The sequence below is a fragment of the Accipiter gentilis genome, chromosome Z, assembly GCF_929443795.1.
Source record: "Accipiter gentilis chromosome Z, bAccGen1.1, whole genome shotgun sequence".
Classification (NCBI taxonomy): Eukaryota; Metazoa; Chordata; class Aves; order Accipitriformes; family Accipitridae; genus Astur; species Astur gentilis.
Window position 1 is genome coordinate 60,344,916 of NC_064919.1, and position 13,817 is coordinate 60,358,732.

The following is a 13,817-nucleotide window of genomic DNA, read 5'->3' on the forward strand; positions in this document are numbered from 1 at the left end:
TGCATGGTGTGTATGTGTCTTGGGGTGCCAAATGTTTAGCATCAGATGCCCCTTCTCAAGGTTGGCTTTTCTTTGCAAGAATTGGGTTACATTTTCATTTTGGCATGTGTCTCTTTCCGTTCTGGCTCCATGCGGTGTATAGTTTATGTGAGACTTATCCGTACTTCAGTTTGAAAAAAAAATACTTACAACACTGGTCCGGTACATTATGTTATGAATGTCTCGTTTGTTTGTAAAGTCCAAACAATGCTGTATTCCCTTGAGATACTTTCTGTTTTTCACTGTCGTGGGATAACAAACCTGCTAGCTGCCAGTCATGTCCTACTGCTATATATGGCAACATTAACAGGAAAAGGTACTATTGCTAATTTACAGCAATATGGAGAAATAGGTGTTGTCACGGCTTGCTCTTTCTGACTTATTTTACTAGCGAGTAACCATCTAGAGCTGACATTCTCCCCCCTCCCCCCCCCCCCCCCCCCCCGCCCCGATGACTAGAAGTAGCTGCATGTTCTTAGGCCTGAATGGAGTCATTGGTAAGTATTTGTTTGCCCAGCTGTGTTTTCAGTGGATGTTTCAGATTTTCTGCCTCCGGTTTTTGCAGCGGGTGCATTGGGATCCCAATGGGCCGTGCCGAAGGCGAGCAGGAAGCTCACTGCGGCTGTGCTTTTGTTCTACCTGTGTGCAGAGCATCTGCTTTGCTTTAAAGAGCGTGTTGTTCCAGTTTCCAGGGCAGTCACTCACCTGACATTCCAAGAGCGGAGATCAGCGACGGTGCTTCTGTGCAGTTTGTTCATTCATCAGGAGCTCTGACTCTGACATTTAGCCACACCGCACAGCACTTGCTGGAGTCAGACATTAAGCTCTTCAGAAAATACTTCTGGGACGGACCTCTTCTTTACCAGGTAGGCACCTATCTAGCTCAGGGCATCGTCACAGATTTTCTTCAATAATTTCCAGCTATAGACTCTTCAGGCTGGATTTGTTTTTCTTGAGTAGCCTTTTAGTTTAAGCTGCCTGTCTCATTAATGGCCAGCGTAATTGCAGGATTACTGTTGTGGGCTTCTACTTTGTGTAAGCGTAGCACATTGTACATGTGAAGCTGGAGGATAAGAGATGATGAGAACTTTATCAAAGCCTCCTTTACCTCCCAAGTTGTTTTTGAATCATTGTGCACTCTACAGAGAATATCTTTCCCCGAAATCTCTGTCTTTAATTGCACATATTTAATTAACATATTAAATATTTAATTTAGTTCCATTCTTTCATCTGGTAGTGTAATGCCTGGGAGCCTTTATCAAGAGCCAACCCCAGTCTATTAATATTTATAGCAGAAATACGGAGTACAGACTTTTGCTATAGAGTTCAGTTATGGTGTAGTAGGTCTTACTTTACTATAAGGTATTTGGAGCACTGCTGTGATTTTCTTCAGGACATCTCTCAATTTCAGTAAAGTAAGGAGGAGAACACTCGAAAGCACAAGTTCTTTAATAGCGATGCAGGTGCTCACTTATGTTTTTAGATTGAGACTGTGTGACTATGTAAAACTAGCAAACTAAAGCCACGCTAAAAATAGGCTTTTCTCTTTTTCTGGTCTTAAAATACAGCTTTTCTTTTCCATGCTTAACTTCAGGTTTCCTTATTGGTGCACTGATTTTCCTTGAGTTATCTTTATTGCATTCTGCATGTTTTTTTAAACTTTGAATGTGACCTGTGTGTTATGTTTAACATGAAAACTTAATGTGTGATGCATTGTATAGTCCTTATGTATAATCTCTTGTAACTACAATGCCAAGATTTTGATTTGTTCCAATACAAAGAAGTTACTCTGTGTTTGTAGCTTGCAGAATACCTACAATTTCTGTGTGGCTTTTCCATGGAAACAATCGTAAACCCAATAGCAAAACCAAGATGGTAGCGAAGAATGCATTGTTATTTACGTAATTAGCTTTTTCTTGCACTCATCAAATCCTTGTTCTTCTTTCAGTCTTTGAAATGAAAAAAGAAAGTGTGGTATGTTAGATGTTTGTATGGCTTTCAGGGACAAAGACTCTTAAAGGCTGCAAAATTCTGCACTTGATATTTTCAGGAAAAAGCCTACTACCCTTCATCTGTGGGTTTCCCTTTTGCTCATTCTTCTGGTTGCAGCAGTCCAGAACCTCCATTGTGGGGACCCTCTGCCCAGTATCAGTGTTGCACTACTTTTAATAAAACAGAAATAAGCCAGAATAACTAGGAAGGTCACATGGTTTAGTTCACTTCCTATACACTAGATATCATCCTGAAGTGTATGTGGAGGGATGATCAAACTGTCATGTTTAGACTATATAATATGTCCAAAAGGTAAGGTAAAATTAATTTTCTTTCTGTTGCAAACAAGGGCTTGCAGCCATTGGTTGGATCCAAAGCATAAGGTGGTCATTAGAGATTTCACGATACATAGTCTTTTTAAAATAGAGGTAGAGTTTACTGCTGTACTGGAGTATTCAGCTCATCTGCAGCAGACTAAGACTGTACATCTAGTTTATTGTATCTTGAGACTGCATAAGTGACCGCTTTGCTATGTTAGGCTTGGGTCAGAAGATGTGTATGGAAGAGAAGGAGCTTCTCTCAGTTATGGTGGCATGCAGCATTGGATTTGTGTGCATGAAATGGATGACTTAGAGAGCAGCTCAAACTATTTCTGCATTCATGCAAGAAAACCCTATCTTTCTCAAGTATGTTCTTCAGTCCCTTGTCTGTGGGTTCTTTTAGTCCCTTGACTATTCCTTACAAGCCTACAAGAATAATGGGAAAAATTAAAACAAACAAGTTGTTGGTAAGCTAAAGTTACCCATACAGGAGCCATGCCTTCACTGGAAACCTTCAGGGGCCCTGCAGTTCAAAAAGTTTTTATGGCTCTGCTAGGTGGTACAAAGGACAGATTTCTGAAGATGATGAGGAAAAGCATGGAGTTGCTGGAACTCTGTGCAGCCTCCCTGGGGCAGAAGCTGCTGGGGTGGTAGCAGCACCCGTCAGTGAGGCTGTGTGGTTCGTCGTGCACTCCCAGCAGAGCCCCAAGCACTGTGGGGATGTGATCCGTTTGGCTGTCTCAGTTGCTGTAGGCAGCACAGGCAGTGCAGGGGAGAGGTCCTCTGAGAGAGGAAAAGAAATCCAGGAACTAATGGACACATGTGAAGTGGTGTCAGGGTAATAAGAAAAAAGAAAGGCCAAACCAAATAATCCAAAATGAATAAGATAATTTCTGATATTTTAAGTATTTTTGTTGCCTGGTGGTGTACAGATTTCGTGGTTTCCCTAGGAGGAATTGGCTTATTTATGCCTGATAGGTATGGGAGTAGGCAAGTGTCTTGTGCTCCCATAGACAAGCAGAGGAAAATGCAAGTAGCCCCAGAGAGGCAGGGGATATAGCTAGCTTGACAGCTGCATGGCTTTCAAATCAGTTTGGGTGCAATATTCAGCCCAGAGTAATCTCTGAAGTTTTCTTTCGTATTCAGGTTACCATGCCTTTTCTCTGTTTGCTGCTCTGGTAGATGGCAAATACACAGGCAACCTGATTAGAGGGAAGGACTAGAAGCAAGCAGCGTTGTGGATGAAACTACGCAAAAGGAGACATTTTCTCCTCCACCTCTTTTGCTTATAATCTTTGAACATAATTGCTAAAATAAGGGACTGGATCTTAGCCTTGTCTTTCTTTTGAACAGGAGTGATACAGTGTGTGTCTGAGCGAGGGGTCAGCTCGGGACAGGGACCACGGACGTGGAGAGGGAGCGGCTTCTCCCTTCCAGTCTGGGTTTACCATGTAGTCAGTGTTTAGTCCTGGTTTAGGCTCTTTGTATTGCCTATCTGTCAAAATTCCTCACTTTAGAGGGATGCTTTCAAGGTTAACTAGGCTTCTGAATGGAGCCGTAGTGCAAAGCTGCTGTGCTGCTTTTCTCATAGAGAAGGAGTTTATAAATAATGGAGTAAGAATGTTAAATCTGATCCTTTAGATCCCTTGTGTATGGTAAGCAGGAGGTAATTTGTCTCTGTAGTTGAAAATATTTTATCAGTTTCCCTCTTGAGGAATTTGTATCGGTTTCCTCTGGAGGGTAACCGATAAAATACTCTGTGGAATTTCTGTCGATCATTTCAGTATTGCTTACAACACATCTGTTTGCTAGTCTTTGATATTGTTTTTGAGTTTTCAGGTAAATGTCATGGGCATCAAATACAGTTACTGTCATTTTGATTTTTTTTTTTTAATAGAGTATTAATTCAAACCAAGTTGAGACAGTGGAAGGTCCAAAAATGCTCTGCAGTACAGCAAGCTCTGTAGAAGGTACAGTTTTTTATTCCATAATGTTGCAGTCTTAAAAAGCTCTGGAAAGTTGGCACAGATTCATACACTGTTTATTTATTCAGGAAGATCACATGTTTCATATGACATTAGAGACCTGTAAGTAGACAACAGTGGAATAGTCAAGTCATACGCTACGAGAGTTGTGTAAACTGTGATACTCCCTACAGAGCATCGGTTTTCCAATGTCAGACTGAAATTGTTCACAAAATATGATAGCATTTATAATGACTGGAAATGCCTTAACTAATTTTATTCTAAGAGCCAGGAAAATGAAAGAAAATTCCAGGAGAGGGCAGTGTTTAACTGAATGAACACTCCAGCCTGCAAATTCCAGTAAAGCCAAATAACTCAAGTTACAGAAGATAGGAGCAGAGTAACATTTTGTATGAATAGTTTTGGGATCCAGCCCAGAGTCCTTAATGTGGCAAAATTCCCATGTGTTTCAATTAGACATTCAATATTTTGGTGAGCGGTTTACCTCTGTAAGGGTTGTGGGACTGTGCTTGCTGATGGGAATGCTTTTTCATTACCAAAATACATCCCTGTGTACCTTGGAGCAAGCATCTCTTAGAGCTAAAAAGAAAATCACAGAAAAAAGGCCATTCTTCAGCATCAGAAGTATGACACTTTGGGTGTTTACATATGATTGTTAGGACTTTATTAAAAGTTTGCATCAGTTGGCTCTTTGCTTATGTGGCTGGCGCTGTATATTTGCATGAAGCAGCAAGATAAAGACTGTGACTTCTGCAAGAGGCTTCGTCTTGCTCAGTGGCTGTGCTGGAGGCAGCCCTGCTGAGGGCAGCAGAAGTGTGAGCACCTGCATAAACTGCCGACAGGATCAGGACCAGACTGAGAGAGAGGAAAGGGACTGCAGTTCCAGATGGCATCAGCTACTAACTTTAAGTGAATGGATAAAATGGGGACACCGTCATCGTGTAGCTGGTGTTTAAACATGTAGGCTGCCGTTGTTAGTGCTGGAAAAAGAGTTTTATGCCCAACTTCTCCAGCAGTGTTCAGGCAACAAGTGTTCTGCCATTGGAAGGCAAAATTGCAGAGAAATGGTAAGCAGTTGTTAGCAGTTGCAAACTAAGCATCCGTTACTGTAAGTATAAGCGGCAATTCACCATACAAGGTTTGTGCCTGACTTCGGTGACACAGTGTGCAAATGCATTGACTTTGGGTATGCATCTGAGTGCCGTACTCTGACCAGCCTGATCTTTATGCTGATCCTCAGGGACGGAAAGTGAATAGCCTGGATTGGTGGCACTACATGTGGCGGTAGCTTGGGCAATACAACTTCTAGGTGATGATTACTTTGATATTTTTCACTAAAAGCAGTTTTAATTCAGGCTCACTTGGCACAAGCAGATAACAGACATTAGTGGATATTGATTATGCCGAGAGAGAATCACCAGTTTGGGATGCCTAGTCTCATTTTGGATCTGATTGTAAAGCTTCTCATTCTCTTTTTACGCCAAAGATACTTGGCATAGGTGTTGGCATAGGCACACCTACCTATCTGTGTTTTCAGTGAAGCTATATGCTTTTGTGCTTTTATGCACAAGAGTTACTTTATGCTTGTTTTTTTTTTAAAAAAAATCTCAGTTCAACAGCAAGAAAAGTATGCCATGTTTTGGTAGTATCCAGGATCTATACAAACAAACTGTAGTAATCAAGCTTGCAGATTTTACACTCTGTGTTATCTACCTGTAGACATGAGGAGCCTGTAACTATTGTTTGTACATTGATGGGCAGCAAAGTTTTTTAACTTTCTTGGGTTTTGCTAGTGTCATTGGTTACCATATTTCTATAAATGAGACTTTTTTTTTTTTTTTTATTATTTTTTGGCCTCTTCCGCTAACCACCACCAAATCCAGATATGGAAAAATCATGAATGATCATTACTGGTGACTAGTAGCCTGCCTTACACTCTCCATTTGCCAGCATTCAGGAGACCAAAAGAACTTTTTTAAAGACTGAGTTAAAAGTGTTGCTGCTAGGAGCAGAAATGGTATGAAATGATTGTCAGAGTACATTTTACTACATTCTCAGTTGCATTTAGTGAACTCCTTTATAAAGTGACTGCTAAGCTTAGGACGTTAATTTGGTACATTCATGTCATGAAAGGATCTCCTTTAGATTTTAAAACTGCTGCCATTCCAAGAAGCAGTAACTACACACTTCTGGGTGGGCCTAAAGTCAAGATCAACAGACCTTTAAAACACAATGCTGTAAGAAGCCCTGAGCTATTATCGAGTAGAGGTTGCTATAGCAGTATGTTGCTTCTTGTGAAATGCAATCATATGAAAGCAATGGGTCAGTGTAAGGTGATGCTACTATCTTAGCAGTGGATCTCCCATAGCAACTTAATTAAATTCAAATACATGGAGTGATACATTATCCAGTGAGGATGCGGAACAAAAGGTGAAATAGATGGTATTTTGGCTAATTCAGTAGTTTGTGCTTTTTTTTCTGTTTTCTGACCTTGAAATTCCATGCCCATGAGTTGACTGAATACTGTTATCTGGAGGATAAACCATGTGCTTCTACAGAATATTAGGTATAGAGCAAACAGCTTTCTATTTCTGAGAGCTGTGAGACTGAATAATAGTAATGCCATCTGCATGCAGTTACAGTTACAGAAGAAATAGTCTGTTCCTTCTAGCTGAAAGGTGATGCCTGGGATGCTTTGACGGCACTAGCGATTTTGTGCTCTGTGATTGCACTGTTAGATGCAAGGGGAGGTATACATGTGACTGCTGCAGAAGGTTAAGTAAAGAAGCTGGATTAATTAAAAATTAACGATCAAGATACTGATCAGCATGGACCCACTCCTGATTCCTGCCAGTGTCTGGGGACACTGCTGAGGTCAGGGACAACAGGTGCACTGATTGCAGTGGGCCCATAATTGCATCCCAGAACTTCATCTCACAGAGACTGCAGGTTAGGGTTGTCATTGTTGAAGATTGTGCGATTTAGATAATAGGCATCTGTCTTTGAATTGTTTTTCCAAAGATATATTCATACAGCTCTTTTTTAAGAAACTTGAGTATAGACTTTGTGCAATGCCAAGAAAGGACAGAGGTCCCAAAACCCCACATTCCTCAAGGCACTCCCCCAAAGCACCCTGTACTGGCTGCTGAGTCATACTTAGTTTAACTATTTGCTGGAGAATGGAGGGGGATTTGTGTATCTGAGAACAGATGTGAACTTTGAGTTGAAAGATTTAATATAAAATGAAATATATTTACCACCATAACTCTGGCTAAATAATTATTATTATTAAAAATATATTTACTAAATAATAACGTTCCTGGAAGCCTGAGTCATGCTGATGTTCATTTGCATTCCTGTAGCCCGATTACTCCTCTTTGCTGTTTCACAATAGTCCCTGAGGCTGCATTTGGGCAAAACTTGCAAAACGTGGTCCTTGTTTTGCATGTGCTGTGTCCTTCCCCACAGCCCTGGGAAGAAACCATTAAAAAAAAAAAAAAAAAAAAAAGACTGACAGAATTGAAGTTGTTTTTCACTTTTTGGAGTGAAAATGCAAGGTCTAATTTCAGAAAATGCATGAAGCCCCTGCAGGAGGAAAGCAGAGCCCAGTTGCTCTGCAGAGTTGGTGTGAGGCAGGGTGCTAGAACTGTGGATTTTCTGAGCCTGTGGGGGTTAATCTGCAGCTGGCTGACAAATCGCTGTGCTTGCCTAGCCTGAACATAACTGTGACAATAACATAGCACTTGTTGTGCATCCAGCTTGCACGCTGCCCACGGGAACGCTGCTGTGGGGAGATGCATGGGCTGCCCATGTCCATTGTTCTGGTTTGCCTGCCTGTTTGCCCGCTCCTTGTGTCCCCCCCCTCCTATTCGAAAAAGGAGAGAGACCAGCAGCAGAAACCAAAGCAGACCCAAACTGAATTTGCTTGTTGTTAAAGGCAGGAATCTTTGCTTTTACAGGTCCTGTGAACTTGGCATCTGATGAATTGTGCCAGGATGATATGAAGGTAAAGATTTCTCCTTATACAAATAGCTAAGCTTCATTTAGGTTGAGAAGCAGCAACCTCTGCTTGGCTGTCTGAGTCCCTCCTAGAGCTAACAAGTAAATAAGGTGATTAATGCCTGCCAGGCAACATTTCCTGCCTTTTCCTATCCTGGGGGATATAGTTACGTGTATAGATGATTATTATTTGACGGAACTTGTTATGTGGTTGTGGGCTGGAAAGCTGGGTTGGAGAAGCAAGCTCTGCTTTTGAACCAGAAAGCTCCTGTGTTTGTGGTGAACCTTAAGTGCCTTCAGGGAGCTTGCAGCTCAGCTGCCAGTTTGGGGGGAGCACAACCTGTCTTGCACAAGCTTCATCCTTGAGATGCTATGATTCATTATGTCTGAGGAGTTGGTCTCTGAGAGAGACCTTGTGGGTAACTGAGTCCTTAACTGGACTTAACTGGGAAAAATGCTTGATGTAAAAAATAAGGCAGTTCCCATTGTCTTCTACATGGAGGTATCTGACAGCTTTTGGGAGGGACCAATATTTATGAGAAGTCCCACTATGGATAGTCAGTTCTATTTGATCTCTAGTCTTATATTCTGCTATTTATTTATATGTATCTGTTTATAAAACCAGAAAATCTGTCTCAGTGGTTTTTTTATCACCTTTTAAAGGAGGAGCTTGATTATTAGCTCAGCTGGGTATGAAGCTAAAATAATGATTTAGGTTGAGAGAAACAAAACCTGGTAAAATCTGGCAAATCTGGTAAAGGTGGTGTCTTCTCAATAGCCAATGACACTCTGATTTTTTTTATTTTTTTTTTTAAATAACATTCAAATTTAGTGGAATGTTGTTGGACTGCCACTTTTGTTAGGTCATTATTATAAAAGTGATGACCTCTTTAGGTTTTTTTTGTTGTTTTTTTTTTTTAATTGCCAGCTGTGCAGAAGATTGACCATTTGTTTCAGATTCACATGTTGCTATTGTAATCTATGTCATCTCAGAATTATATCTCTGCAATATACATGCATTTTGGAGTCTATGTTGAAAATGTATGTTGGGGCAGAGTGTTGCAGCTCACGAGTCTTGCTGGGGGAAAAGGATTCTGGTACCACATTGATTGTCTCTTGTTTTGATCTAGCAGAAAGACTGTAGTTGACTATATAAAGAATGAACTGACCTTTGATATTTCTACAGGTGTGAACAGCTCAGGCTTTGGAGAAGGAGGCATCTTACATACATTGCTCTTTCCTTCAAAACACTGCATATTGACTAGTCAGGGCACAGTTAAACTTTGTAAGAGAAGAGCAGGCTGAAAACTGGAGTTTGCATGAAAAGTGAGATATGGTTTTGTCACTTCTTTGATTGTGTTTAGAGTTTGAGTCCACAGGGTTCATGTGTATATCTTGGAGCCTGAGTGGCATGCTGTATCTGTTGCATTTATTAAAATGGCTAAAATTAAGTGATTGCTGCTTGATAGTGTTTGAACTGAATTCTGAAAGTTTATAGCACAGCTTGCAACTAAGCACAAATGCAACTATTTGTCTTCAAAGATATAGCTCAAATTTTCTGTTTCTAGCCTTTCCGAGACTCTGTGGTTCCTTCTAAAGAAAATTTAGATCATGTTCTGTTGAGCATAGGTAAGAAATAATTAATCATTTTGACTTCCCCAAAGCCATTGAGATATACTGTGATGACAAATACGCACAAGGTAGTTTCTTTAAAAGAGATGAAGGTCATTGACATTGCAGGCTAGCTTGGCAGAAGATCAGTAAATTATATCTGTGTCAGAGAGGGAACCTCTTTCAAAGCATCTCTCATATAGATAGGTGGTGTATCCAACAGTATCATGATACCCTAGGATTTTTCAGTAGTATGTTAACTGTTGTAGGAACAACATTCTTGAAAACAATTTCTAATAGAGCCAATATATGTGACTGAAGATGAAATGAAGCATGTAGAAATGTTTAGGTGCCGCAGCGGTGAGTGAGTTGTGGGGCTGTTAGGACAGTATAGCTGGTTGCACTAGACAGTACATTTAGAGACTGAAACTCAAATGGAAAGGTGATTATTTTAATTCTGGGGAAAGCTCCAAGAACAACGTGCAAACATGAGATCAGGCAAACCACAGCAAGGCGGAAAAAAAGACAACGAGTAACTAAGCTCTGCCAGTGGGAGCTGCTGTGCCAGGCAGAGAGCTCCAGGCTGGCATCACTTGCCTGTGGTCCAGTGATGAGCTCAGAAAGAGCAGTCCAGATGGTGGCATTCAGACAGCCCATATGCAAACTTTGTTGGCTGCAAAATGAAGAGTCACTCTGTGTGTGTGGAAAGGGAGAGGATATACGTGCGTGAATGGGGCAGTATATTTTAGAGGGAAATGAGCCGATGTAAACTCAGAGACACAGTTGTAAGATAAGAAGCTGGTAGATGATTTTAATAATCTCTCATTAAAATCATCATCTAGTTATCTATTTTTCTAGTCATTGTTATGCCAAATGCCTGTACTTCAACCATTTAATCATGTTTGTCTCACTCTCCCATCCAAGGAGTATGGGAGCTGCATAAGGGAATTGGGAGTAGTAGCAACAATACTGGTATTCATAGTTACCCTGACTTTAGTGCTTTTGAGCATAGGATAGTGTAGCAGTCCTTGCCTTGCTCAAAAATGCAGTGCATGTACATGAGATGTTAGTGCCTGTATGATCAAATCTGTTTTGTCAAGCAAGACTGAAGACTGTATCTCAGCGTAGGAGGGTGTGGAGCCATTGGGGAGTGATTATGGTTTGCTGATCTGAAGCCACATCTGCTGCAGTCTCTGCTCCAGTTATACCATCTGGAGGGAGCATAAGGTAGCTTAAAAGCTGACAGAATGGAAGTTCTCCACCCTGAAATTATAGCTGATATTTCTTTTTCTGACCCCTGAAATGCCTTTTCCTTCTAAGGCATCATTTGCACAGCACTGGTTGTGACAGCTGGAATAGGAGCCAGGCGCTCTGGCTTCAGACCAGCTCAGTCTCCTCTAGGATGCTTGGATGGGCAGCTGCAGCAGATCCTGAGTCCTCTGCAGGGAGCAAGCAAGCGACTTTGGCCATGGTTCATACTGTTAGGAGTGGCAGAGTGTATATTCTTAGAGGAGCTTTTGGGTGAAAAAAAAAATGGTGAATTTACATACAACTTTGAACAAGATTTAGGTGCTTAAAATTTGATTTGAATGTATTGTCTTAGGCATCTTATGTATGTATAAAGTAAAATTATAAATATTGATATAAATGTGTAGGAATACATATATCTGTACATATACAAGTGTATATGAATACTTTTTGTCCTAAGCACAGGCTCAGCTCTTATTAAACCAAGAAAAATTCCCTGTTGTACCTCTTACCTGAAAATAACCCAGCCCACTTGCTCTTCCCTAAATTCTAATTACCTTGTAGTACATTTAAGAAGTTGACTTGTTTGTGGAGAAGCTGCAGCGAAATCAGGTCTGCTTGTATTCGAAGTACGACACCATAACAGACAATTTGGTTGCCCTATGTATGGACTCAGCGTGGACTTACTGCCGCCTGCACCATGGGCTCTCCTTGCCCATCTCCCAATTACATACTCAAGTTGGCTGAAATGCTCATAACATAGACATCCGATGGGATTTTGCCATTGACCTCAGGAGGGCCTGGAGGGCTTCCAGTCAGCACTGCACATGAGAACTGATGGGGCTGAAGTGCAGGCTGGGGAGTGAGTGGGCTATCAGGCGTGCAATAAAAGGTGGAAGTAGGGAGGGATGAGGAAGGATGGAAATAGAGTTTGGTGACAACCAGAAATTTATAAGTTGACTTAAGCTGGTTTTGTTGGTTTATTTTAATGTAAAAATCCATGTATGTTCTAACCTGACTTGTATAACTATATTGCTAACTATTGTAGTTTTATTACCATGGATTCTTTTAAATTACTTTCAAAAAAAAGGTTTGCTTGGGAATGTTGTTAAACAGTAATGTTTTTGGCAGGAAAAGCACACAGTGGGGAATAAGGAGAGAAATGGAAATGGTTGTCAGCGGGGGAGAGCAAGAGGGAAAACAGCTAAGGGGGGTTGAGTGAAGAAGAATGAATAGAAACGAACAAACTCTGGAATCTCACTAGGAATTTGGATGGTAGGAATGGTAGGAAGTTTGAATGGGTACAAACTGCCCCACTTCCACATCTCACTTCTTTTTCCATGTGGTTCTTGCTTTTAGACACCTTTACCAAAAATCAGTCTCATCATGGAATGGTTTGTGTTGGCAGGGGCCTTTTGACGAAGCGTTGGCTCCTGGAAGGGCTCTGTCTTATTGTCCAGCCTGCCCTTTCAAGCATATTGACTATTTTGGCTCTTTCCCCATACCCAACAAAGTTTTGGGAGTATCTTTGCAGAGATGCTCGCAACAGTCAGTTGGGTGCTAAGAGGGTACCAGCTGTCCTCGCTCCCTGTCGTCTTCATCTTTGGGCTGGGACCTGGTTGCCTTAGGCACTGTTTGAGTCTTGTAGTTCGGTTTCGAGAATTCAGTTCAATTTTTTTCTCGAGAGGCTTCTTGTCCTCCAGGATTGCTGGGCTCCCACCGCTGTGAGTGTCAGGGTGGGGGTGACCCGATAAGAAGCCACATAAACTACAGACGATGGTTCTTGCATTTGCCATATTCAAGAATTGAAGGAATAGAAGTAAACTGTGGGGCACAACAGGGTGTTAGACCAGGCTGAATAGGGGGTTATATGGAGAGTCCTGAGTTCAGTGCTAGTCACACCTGCCACTCTTCTTCCCCTTCTCTCTGTCTCCCCTGGAACTTGTTAGAGATCTGTTTTGTGGTTGGGGGCGGGGAAGAGGGGAAGAAAATACTTTTATTTTCACTGAAATAAAACACACTGGAAAGATTGAGAGACAAAACCAGTATCCAGTTGGGAAGAGTGAATGAAAGAAACAAAATGGAAAGCAACAAAAAAAAAAAAGACTTTTTTTTTCCTTTCAATATTAAGCATATGTATTATTGCCAGGCATTGTCATCCTCAGAGTCTGCAACACTGTACATTTTGGGAGGGGGTTTAGGAGGTGACAGCTGAATGCTGTTACTGTTGGGCATGTGACAGTGTTAGCTGGGCATGTGTTTTTAAACATTTATAAATCCTTCCTGTTTTGCATAGCTGGTTTGGAAAGAGGATGTTCACAAGGCCATTTATACAGCTGCAAAAGTTTCTTTTTTCCAATAAGAAAAATCTAACCCCCAGTTTTTCTTCCAAGGAAATATAGCTTTTTTTCCCTAAGCTTCAGGAAGGCAGGATGATGTTAATTTTTCAAAATATTTTCCCTGCTCTCTTAGTTACAGTGCCAATGACCTAGTGGTGTCTGTCTCATCTATTCTGTTTGCTCTGCTGGCGGTGAAAAAGTTCTGCAAGCCACGTTTTGCACTTCAAGAGATAAAAATACTGATGCCAAATTTTTGGCAGTTCACTGCATGTGACCAGGCAGCT

The 13,817-nt window shown here is 41.2% G+C and overlaps 1 protein-coding gene across 5 annotated transcripts in view; it reads left to right on the top strand.

Annotated features, from left to right (window-relative positions):
* The first annotated feature begins 747 nt into the window (after positions 1-747).
* Positions 748-13,817, top strand: part of ARHGEF28 (Rho guanine nucleotide exchange factor 28) — an 83,084-nt gene continuing 70,014 nt past the window's right edge. For 3 of the 5 annotated variants that reach the window (XR_007505125.1, XM_049795869.1, XM_049795868.1), the window contains exons 1-3: positions 4,284-4,321; positions 8,296-8,342; positions 9,904-9,964. Coding sequence is in view for 4 of the 5 variants with exons in the window: in XM_049795869.1 (XP_049651826.1) it covers positions 4,291-4,321; positions 8,296-8,342; positions 9,904-9,964 (139 nt within the window). In the remaining variant the exon portion in view is untranslated. Of the gene's footprint in view, positions 906-4,283; positions 4,322-8,245; positions 8,343-9,903; positions 9,965-13,817 lie in introns of those variants that run through there. The other 2 variants (XM_049795867.1, XM_049795866.1) reach the window with 2 other exon arrangements.